This window comes from Puma concolor, chromosome E1 (assembly GCF_028749965.1).
Source record: "Puma concolor isolate L17-30 chromosome E1, mPumCon1.1.hap2, whole genome shotgun sequence".
Lineage (NCBI taxonomy): Eukaryota > Metazoa > Chordata > Mammalia > Carnivora > Felidae > Puma > Puma concolor.
The window spans coordinates 18,299,378-18,316,789 of NC_141680.1; the positions used below are offsets into that span (position 1 = coordinate 18,299,378).

General features: G+C 56.0%; 1 protein-coding gene across 17 annotated transcripts in view; it reads left to right on the forward strand.

Moving 5' to 3' along the window:
- The window catches only part of MYO18A (myosin XVIIIA), a 102,339-nt gene that overhangs the window by 66,950 nt on the left and 17,977 nt on the right, over positions 1 to 17,412 (forward strand). For all 17 annotated transcript variants that reach the window (XM_086686455.1, XM_086686456.1, XM_086686457.1 and 14 more), the window contains 15 exons: positions 2,617 to 2,726; positions 5,835 to 5,900; positions 8,886 to 9,014; positions 9,719 to 9,862; positions 10,247 to 10,336; positions 10,485 to 10,604; positions 10,807 to 10,918; positions 11,332 to 11,459; positions 11,733 to 11,887; positions 13,654 to 13,777; positions 13,864 to 14,064; positions 14,632 to 14,742; positions 15,484 to 15,588; positions 15,911 to 16,057; positions 16,434 to 16,547. In XM_086686455.1, coding sequence (XP_086542581.1) covers positions 2,617 to 2,726; positions 5,835 to 5,900; positions 8,886 to 9,014; positions 9,719 to 9,862; positions 10,247 to 10,336; positions 10,485 to 10,604; positions 10,807 to 10,918; positions 11,332 to 11,459; positions 11,733 to 11,887; positions 13,654 to 13,777; positions 13,864 to 14,064; positions 14,632 to 14,742; positions 15,484 to 15,588; positions 15,911 to 16,057; positions 16,434 to 16,547 — 1,856 coding nt within the window. The remainder of the gene's footprint in view (positions 1 to 2,616; positions 2,727 to 5,834; positions 5,901 to 8,885; positions 9,015 to 9,718; positions 9,863 to 10,246; positions 10,337 to 10,484; positions 10,605 to 10,806; positions 10,919 to 11,331; positions 11,460 to 11,732; positions 11,888 to 13,653; positions 13,778 to 13,863; positions 14,065 to 14,631; positions 14,743 to 15,483; positions 15,589 to 15,910; positions 16,058 to 16,433; positions 16,548 to 17,412) is intronic.

Sequence of the window (17,412 nt, forward strand, 5' to 3'; positions counted from 1 at the left end):
TGGAGCGAGCCCCCGACTAGCTGTCAAGAGCCCGGCTTTGGAGTCCAGTTCTGCCTCTAGCCGCAGCCTCTGTGACCTTGAGCAAGCCGTTCGGTCCACCTCCTCGGCCTCAGCTTCCATGCCTGGAAGATGAGTTGTATCTGCTCTAAGACCCCTTTTCAGTTTAAATTCTGTGAATCTGTAAGAGTGGCTCTCGTGGTCCTCTGCCACGGGCTCTGGTTCCCTCAAGTGGCTCGGGGTAACTTCCTCCTGGCCACCATCCCGACCTTGCTCCAGGCTAGAAGCCATCTGACCCTTGCCCTCACCTCAAGCCTTAGGGAGGTCTCTGCTAGAGGTAACACTCTTCAGGGAAAGAGAATCTATAAGTCTTGGTCACTCGGCCTAGGGCTCAAGGTCAGGATAGGAGCACTAAGGTTGCCCTTTCTGTGTCCTGCTTCAGTGGACTGAGGAAAGGAAGGTAGCATTTTATTGAACACCCATTATGTGAGCCACACTGTGCTTTCTACATATTTTGTCATTCAAGCCCCATGACTACCATGCAAGATAAGTGGTAGGTCCACCATTTAAAGATCAGGAGACCGAGAGTCAGAAATGTTGAGCTGGGAATGCAAGCTGGTGCAGCCACTCTGCAAAACAGTATGGAGGTGCCTCAAAAAACTAAAAATAGTTTTACGACCCAGCAATTGCACTACTAGGCATTTATCTAAGGGATACAGGTGTGCTGTTTCCAAGGGACACATGCCCCCCCCTCCATGTTTATAGCAGCACTATCAACAATAGCTAAAGTATGGAAAGAGCCCCAATGTCCATCAGTGGATGAATGGATAAAGATGTGGTATATACATACAATGGAGTATTACTCAGCAATCAAAAAGAATGAAATCTTGCCATTTGCAACTACCTGGATGGAACTGGAGGGCATTATGCTAAGTGAAATTAATCAGAGAAAGACAAAAGTCATATGAGGACTTTAAGAGACAAAACAGATGAACATAAGGGAAGGGAAACAAAAATAATATAAAAACAGGGAGGGGGACAAAACCTAAGAGACTCATAAATATGGAGAACAAACAGAGGGTTACTGGAGGGGTTGTGGGAGGGGGGATGGGCTAAATGGGTCAGGGGCACTAAGGAATCTACTCCCACAATCATTGTTGCACTATATGCTAACTAATTTGGGTGTAAATTTAAAAAAATAAAATAAAATAAATGCTATTTACAAGTATCCTCTAATCGGTGAATGGATAAAGAAGATGTAGTGTATATATATATATATATATATATATATATATATATACACACAATGGAATATTATTCAGCCATAAAAAGAATGAAATCTTGCCATTTGCAATGACATGGATGAAACTAGAGAGTATAACGCTAAGCAAAATAAGTCTGTGAGAAAAAGACAAATACCATAAGTTTTCACTCATATGTGGAATTTAAGAAACAAAACAAATGAGCAACGGGGAAAAAGAGAGAGAGAGAGAGAGAGAGAGAGAGAGAAATCAAGAAACAGACTCTTAACTAGAGAGAACAAACTGATAATTGACCAGAGGAGAGAGGGCTAGGGAGGGTGGATGAAACAGGTGATGAGCACTGGGTGACGTATGGAATTGTTGAATCACTATATTGTATACCTGAAACTAATATAATACTAGATGCTAGCTAACTAGAATTAAAATAAAAACCTAAAATGGAAAAAAGTACACCAGTCTAAAATTAAAATTTTGTTTTTCTCTCTGTTAAAAAGAAGACTTTCTTAGATTATTGATCTGCTCTTGATAAGAAATCACAACATTTTTTTTTCTTTATCTGCCCAGAAAACAAGGTTTCTATATTTGTTTTTATCAGATCTCTAATTACCTAAGAAAACTAAAACTTATTAATATTAAAGGAGCTGAGTTTTGCTAAAAATTATATAACCTTCTATAGAATCTTTTAGTGCCATTTTGGTTAAAACTTAAAACTTAAGTTGTATAATGATCCGTAATCCTATTTAGTCATGTGCTTTCAAACTTTTTGATATTTTTAACAAACTTCCCAAAACTTTACATTCTAAATAAAGTTTTTTGTGACTAAAAAAAAAAAAAAAGAAAGAAATGTTGAGTGGGTCACCCAAGGTCACATGATGCTAAGAGCCAGGGTCAGGATTCCAACCCCAAGCCTGTGCACTTTTCCTCTCAGCTACTCTCTGTTGCCCTATTTTCTGTTTCCTTATTAAGCCCTGAAGACATTGTTCTTTCTGGGTTCGAACAGAGTCATAGACTCGGAGCCTAGAAAGCATCTTAGAGGTCATCCCGGCTTTCTTCTCCAGGTGGTCTGCCATCCTCCGTTTGCACACCTCACTGACAAGGAGCTTGCTTCCTTCTAAGGGAAACTGTTCCCTTTGTAACCTTGAAATCCCGCTGGAGGGCAGCCTCCTGTCCCTTGCACCTGCCTCTTCCCTCTCCACCCCTCTTTCCTGGGCCTGCCTCAGCCACGGCCTCTCCTCCCCCTTGAGTTTCTTCCCCTTCCAGTGACGTCCCTGCCTGCTACCTGGGTGCCAGTGGCCATCAGGCGTGCCGGGAGCAGACGGGGTGCTGAAGGACCGACTCTGGACCGCCCTCTCTTTAGGTTACCCTGACCACATGGTATTTTCCGAGTTCCGCCGCCGCTTTGACGTCCTGGCACCACACCTGACCAAGAAACATGGGCGCAACTACATCGTGGTGGATGAAAGGCGGGTAGGTCTGGACCCCAGATTCCTCTTCAGACCCCACTCCAAGTGGCTACCTTTCCTCCCCTAGAGAGAGCCAGGCTGGCCCTTGCTCAGGCTCCTGGTTTTGGCCGACCGGGGCCGGGACAGGGGCACATGGCAGCCAAGCTGTGGCGGTAGGGAGAGGGCAGCCTGGGGAGTCAGAGAAGAGCACCCCCTCTGGAGGCCAGCGCTCTGGCGAGCTGGTCGTCTAAGAGCCTCCCAGGTGGCAGATTGGAACTAATGTTTTGGGTGTACCATTGGTAGCACCTGGGCCCTTCAGCCTCGACTCCCACATCACAGACTGGTTCCTATAGCAAGAAGCTGTCCAGAGGTGAGGCAAGCATCCCTCTTAAGGGGAAGATGGGTGTGGTAAGGCCTCCCAGGCCAGGGTAAGCCAGAGGCTCCTGGGCCGCTTGTCAGCACAGGGTGGTGAACTCATGGCTGCAGAAAGGGAGGCCTCCCTGCCATTCTGGGCTATCACGCAGGCTATCACTCCCCAGAGGAGCCCTGCAGACAGCCAGAGGGCTCCTCGAGCAGAGGACCCCTCTTTCACTGTGCTCTGGCCTCAGGCTCCCAGCCTGACTCTGAAGGCATCTCAGACCTTACCTTGGCTTCCCTAAGAGGGAGAATGGGCCCGAATGGGGCAGAAAGCCCCTGTCACAGACCCATATTCACGAGGCCTCTGAAACTTCTTTCCATCCAGGACTTGCCAGTGTCCTGGGCAAGTTTGCTGTGGATGTAGATGACACAGCCCCCCTCTGTCTGACCCCTGACCTTTATTCCAGCCTCCCACTCCTGGCTACACCCAGCACCTTGTCATTCCTGGAAACACTTCACTTCAGAAATCTTAAATTCTAACGTGGCCTTCTCTGACCACAGCCCTCTACCTGTGCACCTCACTTCTCTCCTCCTCTCAGAACACTTGCTCTTTGACCCTGTTGAGACCTCTCGCTTCTGGACCCCACTCCATTCCCTTCTAACTTTCCTTCCTTTTCCACTCAGCCTCAATGCCGTGGTCCAGCCCTCCCATCACTTGGCCTTTGTCACCCTCAGCTCTCCTGAGCCTCCCATGGCACCCGCCCCCAGCCCACGGCCCCCCCCAAACAACACACACACACACACACACACACACACACACACACACACACACACACTAGGGCCAGCCTCCAGGCATCTGTGCTCCTCCATTTGGGACTCCCAAGAGCTGTGGGAGAAAATTATACAATTGGGTAGACTTGAAGTCCTACAGGTTCCTGGCCTCCAGCCTCAACGGGGCCCTTGACATGGCCCAGCAAGTTTTTCATATGCCCCATCCTTCCCTGGCCCCTATTCTAAGCTCCTTCCCTGCTGTTCCATTCTCCATCTTTCTCCTCAAATCTCCCCCTACCACACCTTCCCACATCATCCGCCCAGCAATTGACCTTGCCTCTAAATGCTAATAAAATTGAGGTTCCAACTTCCTCCTCTGCCTTCTGTACACTCCTCTTCAGGTGCCTCCTTCCTCAGCCCTCCTGTCCGGGTGGGAGAGGTAGCCCCCCCTCACCCAGTCCCTTCCTTCTGTGCTTTGGAATCCATTCCTGGTGGCTCCCTGGAGGCCTGCTCCCTCAGTGGTAATTGTTCTCTCTCCTGTTCCTTCAGCCTCTCCTTTTTCTGTCCACAGAGAAACATGCTGCAGACACTGTGCTCAGAAAGGAGGCTTCCGTCAACCCTCTCTCACCCCAGACTGTTGACTGTCACTGACCTGCCCCCGTCCCACCGCCATCCATCCCTCCACCCTCAGCTGCCTAGATCCTGGCCCTGACACCCCGGGACTGGTCTCCGATTGCCCCGTGGCCTCCATGTTGCCAGCACTAATGGGCACTTTTCTGTGCTTCTTGGCCCATGTGACTCTCTTGACAACTCTGTTCTTTTGGAAACATTCTCTGCTCTGTTTCTTTGTTGCCACTCCTGGCTTTGCTCTGGTCTCTCTATTCTTTCTTTCTTTGTCCCTCTGAGCTTCCTTTCTTCTACCTCCCCCTTCCTTTAAGACGCTCTCCCTGGACGTCCATGTTTTCTATTCTACAGCCTCTTCCTGGGCAACCTCATTCACACCCATCACTTCAACTACTGTCTACGTATTGACGACTCTCAAATCAATACCTGTAGCCCAGGCCTCTCTCCTGAACTTCAGACATGCATTTCTATCTAGCCGTTTTCTGGACTTCTCTACCTGACCTTATAACACCTCAAACTCAGAGCGTTCAGACCAAACTGATTCGATTCCATCGCCCCCCAAACCTACTCTTGCCCTTCCGTTTCCTACCTTGGAGAATGGCACCATTAACTGTTTAGCTACAGAAGTCAGAAACCTCAGTCGTCTACCCTGCCCTCTCACATGTGGCAAGGCTCTGCCTCCTTGACATCACCTGCATTTCCGCCTCTTTCTCTTCCCTGTGGGTCAGGCTCTAGCCTCCTCTCCTATGAATTACCACAGTAACTGCCTAAGGGATCTCCGTCCATTCTCCCACCGTGCGCCAGCGGGATCACTGAAAAATGCAAATCTGATCGTGTCCCTCCTTGAGAGAGCCCTCCGTGGGTTCTCAAAGCACACAGGCACCTCACCCTTTGGCTACTGCCCCCCTGTCTAGTTGCACCTTAGCTGCCCTATCCCCTTCACTCCTGCTGTACTCAACTGTCTGGTTTCCTTGGTGCATTCTTGTAGTCTCCAGGCCTTTGCTCATGCCCGTCCCTCTGCCCGAAATGCCTCGTCTCCTACTTTGGCTAATTCTTACTTGTAGCTAAAGACTCAACACAAGCAACACCTCCTCCAGGATGCCTTCCATGGTTCCCTTGTCTGACCTAGTGCCTCTCCTCAGTGTACTTCACTAATTCACTTGTTTCACCCCCCCAACAAGACAACTTGTTCCTCTCGTAGTCATCTTTACGTACCCAGAATCTAACACAGTGCCTGACACTGCAGATGCCCACTGAGGCTGCTTGTTGAAGAAGTAACAGACTGTCTCAGTGGAGGATGGGAAAGGCTCGTGACTGGGCAGAGTCCCGCGTGGAGACGGGGGTGGTCCCTGGCCTCCCTGACAGGGGCATGTCTCTGCAGGCAGTGGAGGAGCTGCTGGAGTCCCTCGACCTGGAGAAGAGCAGCTGCTGCATGGGCCTGAGCCGGGTGAGTTGTCCCTACAGGAAGGCAGCTGGGCCGTCCCTCTCCGGTCACCCTTGTCCAGACAGCTGGCCCTTCCCTTCTGCCGCAAACTTGACTTTCCCTCCCTCTGAATAACTGGCTTGTTCAGTGCCGTGAACACCCCTGTGATGTCAGGAGGGAGTGGGTTGGAAGGTGGCCCTGAACTTGGCCTGAGTCCTGGTGTGGGGAGTGGGGGAGACAGAAGGGAGGAAAGCCGGACAAAGCGGGAGGGCAGGAGTTGTCCAGGGGACCCTTTGGCGAGTCATCCAGGGCCGCCAGGGTCCCAGAAGAGCAAGCAGAACACAGTGAGGCTGGGCCGGCACCACCTGCCCACAAGCCCGATTCCTCATCTGAATGGAACGTGGCATATAAAAGGCAGGCACGCCCGGTCTGGGTGCCGGTCTGCCGAACTGCTGTCAGGCGAGCGTCCCTCCCGCAGGCAGGAGCCCTGCGCGCCCCTCTGTCCTGAGACTTGACAGGTGGCATCCACGTATGTGCCCCGAGGGCTGTGGTGGGAGGGAGAGCATTTGGGAGCCACGAAGAGGGTTCTGAACCTGTCCACCTGTCAGCAGGGAGGGAGGGAACTCCGGGTCCCAGGGCTTCGTGGGGAGCGTGAAGTGGAAGGAGATGCTCGCAGAAAAGGCTCGGTGTTGCTTGTCCGCTCTGTTTTCTCTGTTCTGTATTCTGAGTCACAGTCTCACCCTTCCCTTTCCTGTCCGCTGGCTGTATCTGTGTCTCTGCTGGTTTTCCCTTTTCCTTGGGGCCCTGGCAGTTCCTGCTGGTCTCTTCCTTGGCTTCTGGCTCATCATTTTGTTTCTTTCTTTGTTCTCTGGGTCTTCTGTGGTCCCACTCTTTCTGCGTCATTTTTCTGGTTTAGGTCTCACTGTGTCTGACTCGACCTCTCCCATCCCCAACGATCTGTGAGCCCAGGGGCTGCCAGCTGAGTTTCCTCCCTGGGAAGCCTACAGTCCAAGGTTTCACTTCAGCCTCTTGGTCTCTTGGGCAGGCTGCTACCCCTCTGGCAGGGCAGGACTGCTGCTGGTGGCATTGGGGTGGCACTTCCTCCAAGGCACATCTCGGGCAAGAGTGGGCCTGTACAGGCTGGTCCTCTTCCCGGCTGCCATCTCAAACCCTCTGCTGCATCCCAGGTGCCTGGCCGAGACGGGACAGCCCCAGGGCACACGCGTGCTCAGAGAGGAATTAGGGGCAAAGCTGGATGTTTGCTCACATCTGATTTGGGGGAAAAATTTCAGGGCTTCTAGGCTGTGGTTGGGCTGGCTGGTGAGCAAAGATTCCATGTGTTTGTCGCATTGCGGCTGAGGAGGCGGTCTCAGTCTGAGCCCACAGGACACTGAGGGTTCAGGCAGGGTGTTTGGGGACCTGAGAGTCTCTTGAAATTTGCAAAATTTGTGTGCATGGGTATGTGGGGGAGGAGAGGGCCCCGAGCTTTCACCTAATACTCAAAAGGACTCTTAACCCCACTAACGTACAGCTGCTCGGCAGAGGTCTAAGGTTCCCTGCCCCAGTGCCTAGACCACCCTTTCTCTTCTCATTGTGAGACACTGAGAATGGGGGCCGCTCTCCATCCCGTAACCCGCCACCTCCCTTCTTCGGCCCTAGTCGGACACCCACGTGCGCTGGCCACTAGCTCATGTGTCCACCTCTGGGGGGGCTTGGATATTCCCCACCCCCTGGTGGAGTCTCAGGCTCACACATTGTGGGAGATGAAGGCTCAGGTAGGGCTTGAGGCCCGTAGGAAATCCCAGGCACTCAGCCCCAGCATGGGATTTGGGGAAACGTTGCAGAGGACCAAGCTGGCTTTCTCCTAGGCCAGCCCCGGGGGACTAAGTTTCTGTGGAGTCGCCAGAGGCAAAGCTTTCTCAGCAGAAAGTGTAGGCCCTCTCCCCACTTCTTCACTGAAGGAGGGGTCTGGGGTATTGGTTCTGAGTGTTTCCTGTGGAGTTCACATCTTCTCTTGGCCCCCAGAAAGGGAATTTTCTGTGTTCTGGGCAAGGTGGAGGTGGGCATATTCCCGGATGTCCGTTTGCCCTCTGTGAGGATCCTAGAGTCTTTTTTCGCCTATATATTTCCCCCTCTTCTTCTCTTAGCAGGGGAAATTTTACCCAGCCCCAGCTCAGAGCACCAAAGAGTGAGAGGAAATGCTGGATGTGGGGGCGCCCAGCTGGTTCCTCTCACGTCTGCTCTCCAGCCCCTAAACCTGTACAACAGGTCCCTTGATGGGGCCAACCCCCGCCCACCCCACTGGCTTTTTCATGAGATGAAACCTGGGTGTGTGTGTGTGTGGGTGTGCGCGCGCGCGCGCGTGTGTGTGTGTGTGTGTGTGTGTGTGTGTGGAGGTGGGATGTTGGCACATGAAAGAGGAGACTGTCTAAAATGAAACTGAGCGGGGAGGGTGCAGGGAGGGTACCCCCTGCCCCTTGCCCCACCCTTTCTCTGCCCACGGCTGCTGGACCTTTCTCTTCTCACACACATTCCCCACCATCCACTTTACCTGATCCGAGGTGGCTGGAGCCTGCGGTGGGCCCTGCAGTGGGCTGTGGGCCCAGGGGGCAAGGACGGTGTTGCTGGCAGTCCTGGGGGAAGAAGCCACCGTAGATGTTGCTGAGGGGTATCCTGTCCCCATTTGACAGTGGCCGCTTCATTTCCTTCTTGTCCCAGATTCCTTCCCTTTGACTTCCCTCTCCTTTTATCTCCCTTTGAAGTTAGATTTCCCACCCTACTCCTCTCCTTCCAAAACACCGCCCCAGCCCCCAGCCTGGGCCTCCTCCCTCAGCCATCCTGGGGCCTCTCCTTGCTCCTTCCCTCCTCTCTTGTTCCCTTGGATTTTCAGGTTCTTCCCAGGCCAAGGGCCCCCTCCCAGGCCTGCCCGTCTCCTGTGCCAGCTGCCTGTTCCCCTGCTGGGCTGCCCGGAGCCCATCACCCGCCTTCATCCGGCCTGCTTCTCCACAGGTGTTCTTCAGGGCTGGCACGTTGGCTCGGCTGGAGGAGCAGCGGGACGAGCAGACCAGCAGGAACCTAACCCTGTTCCAGGCGGCCTGCAGGGGCTACCTGGCCCGCCAGCACTTCAAGAAGAAAAAGGTCCCACTCCCTGGCCTAGGTGGCAGAGCTGAGTACCTGGGGTGGGGGCAGGGGTTCAAGGGGACATGCTGGGGCAGGAGGCTGGTCTTGGGGCCATGAGTTATTGTTAGCTGGGGGAGAAGAGGCACGGGCCTCCCAGGGCCAGCATGCTCTGGGCCGGGGCGGGGAATGGGCAGCTCCTGGGTGCCAGAGAGTGTGCTGGTATGCCCAGCTCTGGGGCCGTGTGGCCTGGTCCTAGGGCAGGGGTGGGGGGCAGGGCTTAGGGGAAGGTGGGCTCTGGATCATAGGCTGCTCCATGAAGATTAAGGAGCTGTGTCAGCGACTCCTTTTCTTATTAGCAAGTCCATAAAACAGCCAGCACCGCCGCCTCTTGTGTTTCAGCAAGATTAGGTTTTATAGCACATCTAGGCCAGGGTGCTGGAAATAATCAGGCAGCAAATAAAGCAGATGAAATTATTCCTAATGACGGCAGAGCGGTTAGTGCCCAGTGCGGTGCTCCCAGCGCCGGGCTCCCTGCCGCCCACTCTCTGAGGGATGGGGAGAGGCTGAGAGCCAGGGGTGGTGGAGGGAGTGTTTGAATGGGGCGGGGGCGAGGGCGGGGGTGGGGGGGTTCAACCTGGCCGTTGTGCTGCCGGTGGTGGTGGGGATCCTTGTTGCGCTTGGGACTGAGGTCCCTGTTGTGCACCACCCCCGCCCCAACTCAGATCCAGGACCTGGCCATCCGCTGTGTGCAGAAGAACATCAAGAAGAACAAAGGGGTGAAGGACTGGCCCTGGTGGAAACTCTTTACCACCGTGCGGCCCCTCATCGAGGTGCAGCTGTCCGAGGAGCAGATCCGGAACAAAGACGTACGTAACAGCCCAGGAAGGGCCAAGCCAATGGGAGAGGACAGGTTCATCCATGTGGGCAAAAGCCTTGCCGGCTTGTCTTGGGCTCCCAAGTGCTCTTTATTTAGTCCAGAGAGCTGGTGTCCTTGAACTATGCCCACCAAACGGAAGGCGTCCCTCTAGGGTGCTGGCTAAGCCGCTGGGTAGCCTCTCGGCATAAAATCGCAGGCATCCTTAGCATCTGGGGAAGGGTCCAGGGATAGGAGCCCCTGGAAGGCAGTGGCTTCCTATTCCCCGTGTCCTGGCCCGAGCTTCACCAGCTCCCTTCACTCCAGGGGTGCTGATTCCAGGCCCCAGCCTCCCGCAGTGCCTCTGGCTCACTTTGCCCTCTTTACTGCACCCTAGGAGGAGATCCAGCAACTGCGGAACAAGCTTGAGAAGGTGGAGAAGGAGCGGAACGAGCTTCGGCTCAACAGCGACCGGCTGGAAACCCGGGTGAGTGACTCCCAACACCAGGCTGACTGGCCACCTGTGCGGGGTACCAGGCCTAGGAAGCGCCCCCCCCTCCCCCGCCCCGCCCAGGGGTTCCAGCTGAGTGAGGCAGGCATTTCAACTGGTGGCCACTCCCTCCCCCCAACCCCAGATCTCAGAGCTGACATCGGAGCTGACTGATGAACGCAACACAGGAGAGTCCGCCTCCCAGCTGCTGGACGCAGAGGCCGCCGAGAGGCTCCGAGCCGAGAAGGAGATGAAGGAGCTACAGGTGAGGGCAGGGCCGGGGTGAAGACAGTCGTGCCAGTGACTACCACGCCCTGGTATCCATCCGCTCCCCCCACTGGGGACAGGTGGCCCGGCACCCCTGTCCACCCTGGGTGAACACGTGACCGTGGTCTGCGTGGCTCAGGGCCCTGGCTGGTACCGAGTGAGGGAGTGGGACGGCAGCCTCATACGCCTCCCCTCTACAGACCCAGTATGATGCGCTGAAGAAGAAAATGGAAGTGATGGAAATGGAGGTGATGGAGGCCCGTCTCATCCGGGCAGCTGAGATCAACGGGGAGGTGGACGATGATGACGCAGGTGGGTGTGAGGCCAGAGGAGCTCGGCAGTGGCCTGAGTGGCAAGCTTGATACCCACCCCGGGCAGCCGCGCCCCTGGCCTGGGCCCATCCCCCATCCGTAGAGCTGGTGCAAGGCTCCAGTGAAAGAAATAGACGAGAAGGTAGAGGTGCCGGTGAATGTAGGGGATCATCATGGAGGGTTATGCAACCGTGATCATGACAGTGTCCGAGGGCCATGGTCTGAGGGTCCCCGGGGAGAGGACAGCACACATAGCCACACACCCTCTCTAGTCTTTTGCTGGCTTGTGAGGAAGCTGTCACTCCAGAGACCTTTCTGAGTCCCTCTGGCCGATTCCACCTGCTTCGTGCCCTCTGTCCCTTCTCAGGGACTCTCAGCAGCTTGGTCCTCCCTTGTCTGCCCCCGACCCTGCAGGTGGTGAGTGGCGCCTGAAGTACGAGCGAGCCATGCGGGAGGTGGACTTCACCAAGAAGCGGCTCCAGCAGGAGTTTGAGGACAAGCTGGAGGTGGAGCAGCAGAACAAGAGACAGCTGGAGAGGCGGGTGAGGCTGGCGGAAGGAGGGCGGCCTGTGCCTGGGAGGGCCACGCGGAGCCGGCGAGCCCCCAGGGTCCACCTGTTAGCCTCTCGGTGCTGGGGACACCCAAGGGCAAACAATTGTTAGAGAGTATCTTCGGTTCCCTGGATGTCCCAGACTTCAACCCACATCCCTGGGTCCCTCCCTCCCTCCCTCCCCCGCCTCCTCCTCCTCCCCTTCTCCGCCCATACTTCCGGGCCCCTCGCTGGCTGCTGACCCTGTGCCCCACCTTGGCCCTAGCTCGGAGACCTGCAGGCCGACAGTGACGAGAGCCAGCGGGCTCTGCAGCAGCTCAAGAAGAAGTGCCAGCGGCTAACAGCTGAGCTGCAGGACACCAAGCTGCACCTGGAGGGCCAGCAGGTCCGCAACCACGAGCTGGAGAAGAAGCAGAGGAGGTGGGTGGGTCCCCCGCCCTGGACATAGAAGACTTCCTAGAGCAACCCCAACAGGGCTCCCTGCCTCCCCCTCCAGGGAGGAGACAAGGAACGAGGGCCTGAATTGGGTCAGGGACCATGCCTGCATGGTCCCTTGTCCTGGAATGTGTCTCACCCCTGACCTCTGAGGAGCACTCAGGCTGCATCCCCACTGGAGGCCCGCTCGGGCCTTCGCTCTTGGACGTGCTCCCCGCAGTGTGTGCCCATCACCCTGCCTGGACCCAGTAGGACGAGCTCACCCAGGACCCGTGCAGAACGCACCCGCAGCCCTGCCCCTTGCCCCCACCCCGCTCCCCATCTCCCGCTTGCCTGAGCCACACAGACACCCTCTCCTGGCTAATGTTGTTAAACCACCGTGCTACTTCCATCTCATTATGGTAATGACACAGAGGAGGGGGGCAGCCCTCACAGGATAAAATCCAATCTAAATTAATTTCCCTGGCTGGGGATGGGAATGGGACGCCTTTATTAGCAACACCGGGGAACCCACACACCCTGGGAGCAGCAGGGTGCCCCAGGGAGCAGGAACAGTGCCTAGTTCCCCTCTGCAGGGGAGGGCCTCTCAGCAGAGGCCCCGGGTGCCTTGGTGAAGGAACAGCATCACACCCACGACCCTGGGGGTGAGCAGGGCAGAGGCGAGTCCTTCCAGTGACCCCGGGGTTACCCTCGGCCTCCTGGGCGTTCTGCTGTCCTCCCAGCTGGGCGCTGCTTGCAGAGAGTGAGGAGAGACAGATCTTACTCCTCGCTCCCAGCACCGCGCCTCTCCGCTTCCCTAGTTCTCTTCTGTACCCCACCCTCCCTTTCCCGTAGAGGCGGGCACCCTTAGCGGGACCCATCTCCCAAGCACCCCGATGGCAGTGCCAGCCCGGCCTAGTTACCGTCTCCTGCTGCACTCCCTGCTGGGCAACTTATTAGGTTTCATTTCAGCTGCCCGGAGTTTCCTTACCTTTTTTTTTTTTTTAATGTGGGGTTGGGTTGGGGGGAGCCATTCAGTTTTCAACAGGAACCTCATTAGCTATTCAGGGAAGGTATCAAGAGGAATTTCAGCAATTTGCTCCTTATTTAGAGTCACTGGGCGGGGAAATAGGAGGCCAGGAGTAGAGGAGCAAGGAAAGAGGCCTCGACCCTGGCCTGTGTGCCCATCGAAGCGCACTGCCAGCTGGGCACAGTGGGACTGCTGGCTTCCAGCCTGGCGTGGGCTGTCCTGGTGGTGACACGAGTTCTGCTGGGCCTGGCCAGAGGCTGGCACCCAGGGGTGGGGGCCAGAGCCAGCTGCTCATCTAGAGTGGCCAAGATGAACTGTGGAAAGTGAGTGAGATGAGGCAGGACGTCCATTTCTACCTATTTCAGTGCCCACCCGGCCCCTCGTTCTTGGATCTGTTGAAATGGAAAAGGTCAAGACAGCGACTAGGCACAGTCTATCCACCTCTTCCCTGGAAGCTGTCTGTGGGTCCCTCCTAGGCCCCCCGGTACAGGGGCTCCTTAGACCGGCACAATGAAATGCCCCCATCCCAGACCAGGCTGCTCAGCAGGGCGAGGTGGCCTGACCTGTATCCTGGATGTTGCCTCACCCCTGCCCTATCCCCCTGCTTTCGGGCCGTGCGAGGCCGCCTCCGCTTGCATCCTGTCCTATGGTGGCCCTGATTCCTGGCGGCTTCTGGGTGCCGGAGATCCGGACTCTTCCCTGCGCTGGGGGAGCCACCTTGGCCACGCATGTTCCCTCACAGGTTTGACAGCGAGCTGTCGCAGGCGCACGAGGAGGCCCAGCGGGAGAAGTTGCAGCGGGAGAAGCTGCAGCGAGAGAAGGATGCGCTCCTCGCCGAAGCTTTCAGCCTGAAGCAGCAACTGGAGGTGCGTGGGCCACCCGCATCCGTGCCCCATACCCATTACAGACGCGGGCTGGGCCCCGGCCGGCCTCATCTTCTCTTTTGCTCCAGGAAAAAGACATGGACATTGCGGGGTTCACCCAGAAGGTCGTCTCACTGGAGGCTGAGCTCCAGGACATTTCTTCCCAAGAGTCTAAGGATGAGGCCTCTCTGGCCAAGGTCAAGAAACAGCTCCGGGACCTGGAGGCCAAGGTCAAGGATCAGGAAGAGGAGCTGGATGAGCAGGCGGGGACCATCCAGATGTTGGAGCAGGTGCTACAGGGTTTGGCCGAGGGAGGCACCAGCATCCCCCCTCCCCCCCCCCCCCCCCCCCCCGCCACTAACCCAGGGAATAGCCGGAGGAGGACAAGTTCCCATGTGCAGTCATTCATTCGTTCCCTTACTCACAAAATGTGGGGTGAGCACCTGATCGGTGCCAGCCACAGTGTGAAAGTAATTAAGCTTTCACGTAGCTCTCTGCAAGAACAAACCTTGATTGAGCTCTAGCGTTCAGGGGTTCAGGATGCACAGCAGCCAGGAGGCCCTGAGCCCACCCAGCCCGCCCCCCAGCCACCGTGTCAGTCCAGGGAGCTAGAGCCTGGAGGCCAAATGGAAGACCTACAGAATTGTCCCCACCTCTGGCAGCCTCCCCTGGGCCTGGGACAAACATCTAGTGAGGGAGTTCGGCTTCTCTGGAGAAGCTGACTGCCACAGGAGCGAGGCAGGAGCACAGGGGTATTTCTGGCAGAGACCATCCCCACTCCTGAGCCCAGGGAGCACTGCCTGTCAGGGTGTAGCACTGGGGTCAGGAACCTGGTCCCTATTCCCAACCACCTTTAGGCCAAGCTACGTCTAGAGATGGAAATGGAGCGAATGAGACAGACCCATTCCAAGGAGGTGGAAAGTCGGGATGAGGAGGTGGAGGAGGCCCGGCAGTCATGTCAGAAGAAGGTAAGGTAATGGGCACCTACCCTGTCCCATACAAACCCTGGTTCCCCCATCACTGCTTTAAAGGAAGGGGTTTAAAGTCAGTTGAGCATCTAATTCTTGATTTTGGCTCAGGTCATGATCTCACAGTTCATGGGATCGAGCCCCAAATTGGGCTTTCCACTGACAGTGCGGAGGCTGCTTGGGATTCTCTCTCTCTCTCTCTCTCTCTCTCTCTCTCTGCTCCTCCCCCACTCACTTGCACCTTTGCGCTCTCTCTCTCTCTCTCTCAGTAAATAAATAAACATTAAAAAAAATAAAGTAAGGGGTTTTCTGTTTCCCTACCTTAGCCACACTATCATCCATTGCCATTCTGGACCCGGAACCTCTGCTGGAGACCCTGGCATTGGCTGGGATGTGTGCTCTCGGGGTCGATAGAGAAGCTCAATCCTTTGAGGCACGAATGCTCCCTGCTTTCTGTGCCAAGCGATAGCTCACTCTGTACCCCTCTGCAGTCAGCTAGCCTGACCCAGCAGGGCCTGCCCACTCCAGAACGAAGCCTCCCACTCAGAACGAAGTCCCTCCTCTCCCTCCCAGGCTGCTTTGAAACCCTAGGAACTTTGAACTTGGGGTCTGACCCCTTGGGGTCCTCCATGCTCAGCCCGCCCCACAGTTTTCCCAGGGTAGGGGGATCCAGAAGGGAAGGGGACTGGCTGGAAGCAGACGCTGAAGGGACCGGTGGGCCTCTGTCCCCGGGCCCTGCAGTTGAAGCAAATGGAAGTGCAGCTTGAGGAGGAGTATGAGGACAAGCAGAAGGTGCTTCGAGAGAAGCGGGAACTGGAGAGCAAGCTCGCCACGCTCAGCGACCAGGTAAGCATGGCCTGCTGGCGGGGCCCGGCCAACAGCCTGTACCATCCAGCCTTAGGGAGGCCATCTTGGGGATACAAAGCTGGGAACGGGGAGGGGGACTGGGCTCCGTAAAGCCCACCGTCATCGCGTGTATAACTGGGGTCATTACCACACACAGCACCCCCAGGCTTTTCTCACTGGCTGGCACGACCCTGGCACTTCCTCTGTTGTTACTTGTTAAGGAGACACTCAGAATGAGGGCAAGAGTGAACCAGGGGCTTAGGAAAGATAGGAGGAGGCTCTGTGGTGGAACCCAGAGCCCCAGCTTCTGGTGTCCACCTAGGTGAACCAGCGGGACTTGGAGTCAGAGAAGCGGCTCCGGAAAGACTTGAAGCGCACCAAGGCCCTGCTGGCAGATGCCCAGATCATGCTGGACCACCTGAAGAACAACGCACCCAGCAAGAGGGAGATCGCCCAGCTGAAGAACCAGGTATCTTTACAGAGAGGAAGTCGGCAGCTCCAGGGGGCTGGTTCTTTCTCCTGCTCCTGCCCCTCTCAGGGATTCTTGAGTCCTTGAGAAGGAAGGTAACAGGGAAGGGGGAGAAGCCACTTGTAGCAGCCAGACTCCTAGGATCTGTGCCTGCCATACAGCGTGACCGCCAAGCCCCAGGATGGCATGGATGGGTCCCCGTACCCACCCTCCCTGCCACAGCAGATGCCTGTGCGTGCACCCCAACACGCCACAGCCCCGGGGTCAAGCGAACAGAGCCTGGGCTCCTTCTCCCCTGTGAGCACCCTGTACAGCCCTCCTGCTCCCAGGGAATGGCTGACGTCTCTCCCTGGGGCGGGGGTGGCTCTGTGTCCAGCTGGAGGAGTCAGAGTTCACCTGTGCAGCGGCCGTGAAAGCACGGAAAGCAATGGAGGTGGAGATCGAAGACCTGCACCTGCAGATTGATGACATCGCCAAAGCCAAGACCGCGGTGAGGGACTGGGGTGTGCGAGCCAGGCTCAGGGGGGCGGCTGAAGCAAAATAGAGCTGTAACTGTGGCTCCCTTCCCCCCAGACGGGGGGCCCTGCCTCAGCCCACTCCCTTCACTCCAGGACTTCCTGCAGGGAGAGGGGGCCTCCCCTCCTTCTCCCCTCCCCACTCAGAGCAGAGGCTGGGAGGGGGGCAAGGTGGAAGAGGGAGCCAGCAAGGGCCCATCTCCCTGTTTTAACCACCTGCCTGTGGGAGCTTGGCCGCAGGCCCCGACACCATAAATAAAGGCAGCTAATGTGGCTGAGGGATGTAAACAGGTGCCTAGAGATTAGCGGAAGCACCGATAAGAGGATGGGATGGCTCTGTTTCCCTCCTCTTCCCCTGGCCAGCCCACTGACAAGCCCAAGCGGCAGCTAATTAGAGCTTTTATTTAATGCTTCCCTTTTAATTCCCTACCTCTCCCACGGCCCATCCATCGGCCGGGAATTCATTACGGGGATGCGGCCACCAGTACCTCCTTGGGCAGGGAAGGGGGCAGCGGGGAGGCTAGGCTGGGGGCTCTGGGCTCCGCGGCCCCCCAGCTGGTCACCCATCTGCTGAGAGATGCCAATCTCCCGGGCTTGATTTATCCCCGTGACATTTGTGCTCCTCAGCAGTTTTCAGGTGAGTAATTCAAATTCTTTAATTGTGTTAAAAAAGGCTGTTATAAAATTACCATTTTATTTAAATCCGAGTTAATAAATTTCTTGGCGGAGGCTTCCCCAGCTCCCCACAGCCCGGTAACAAGACGGATGGGGCAGAGAAGGAGCCAACGCAGTCATTTTGGTTTGGAATTACAGGCTAATAGATTCATTCATTTCCTGAAG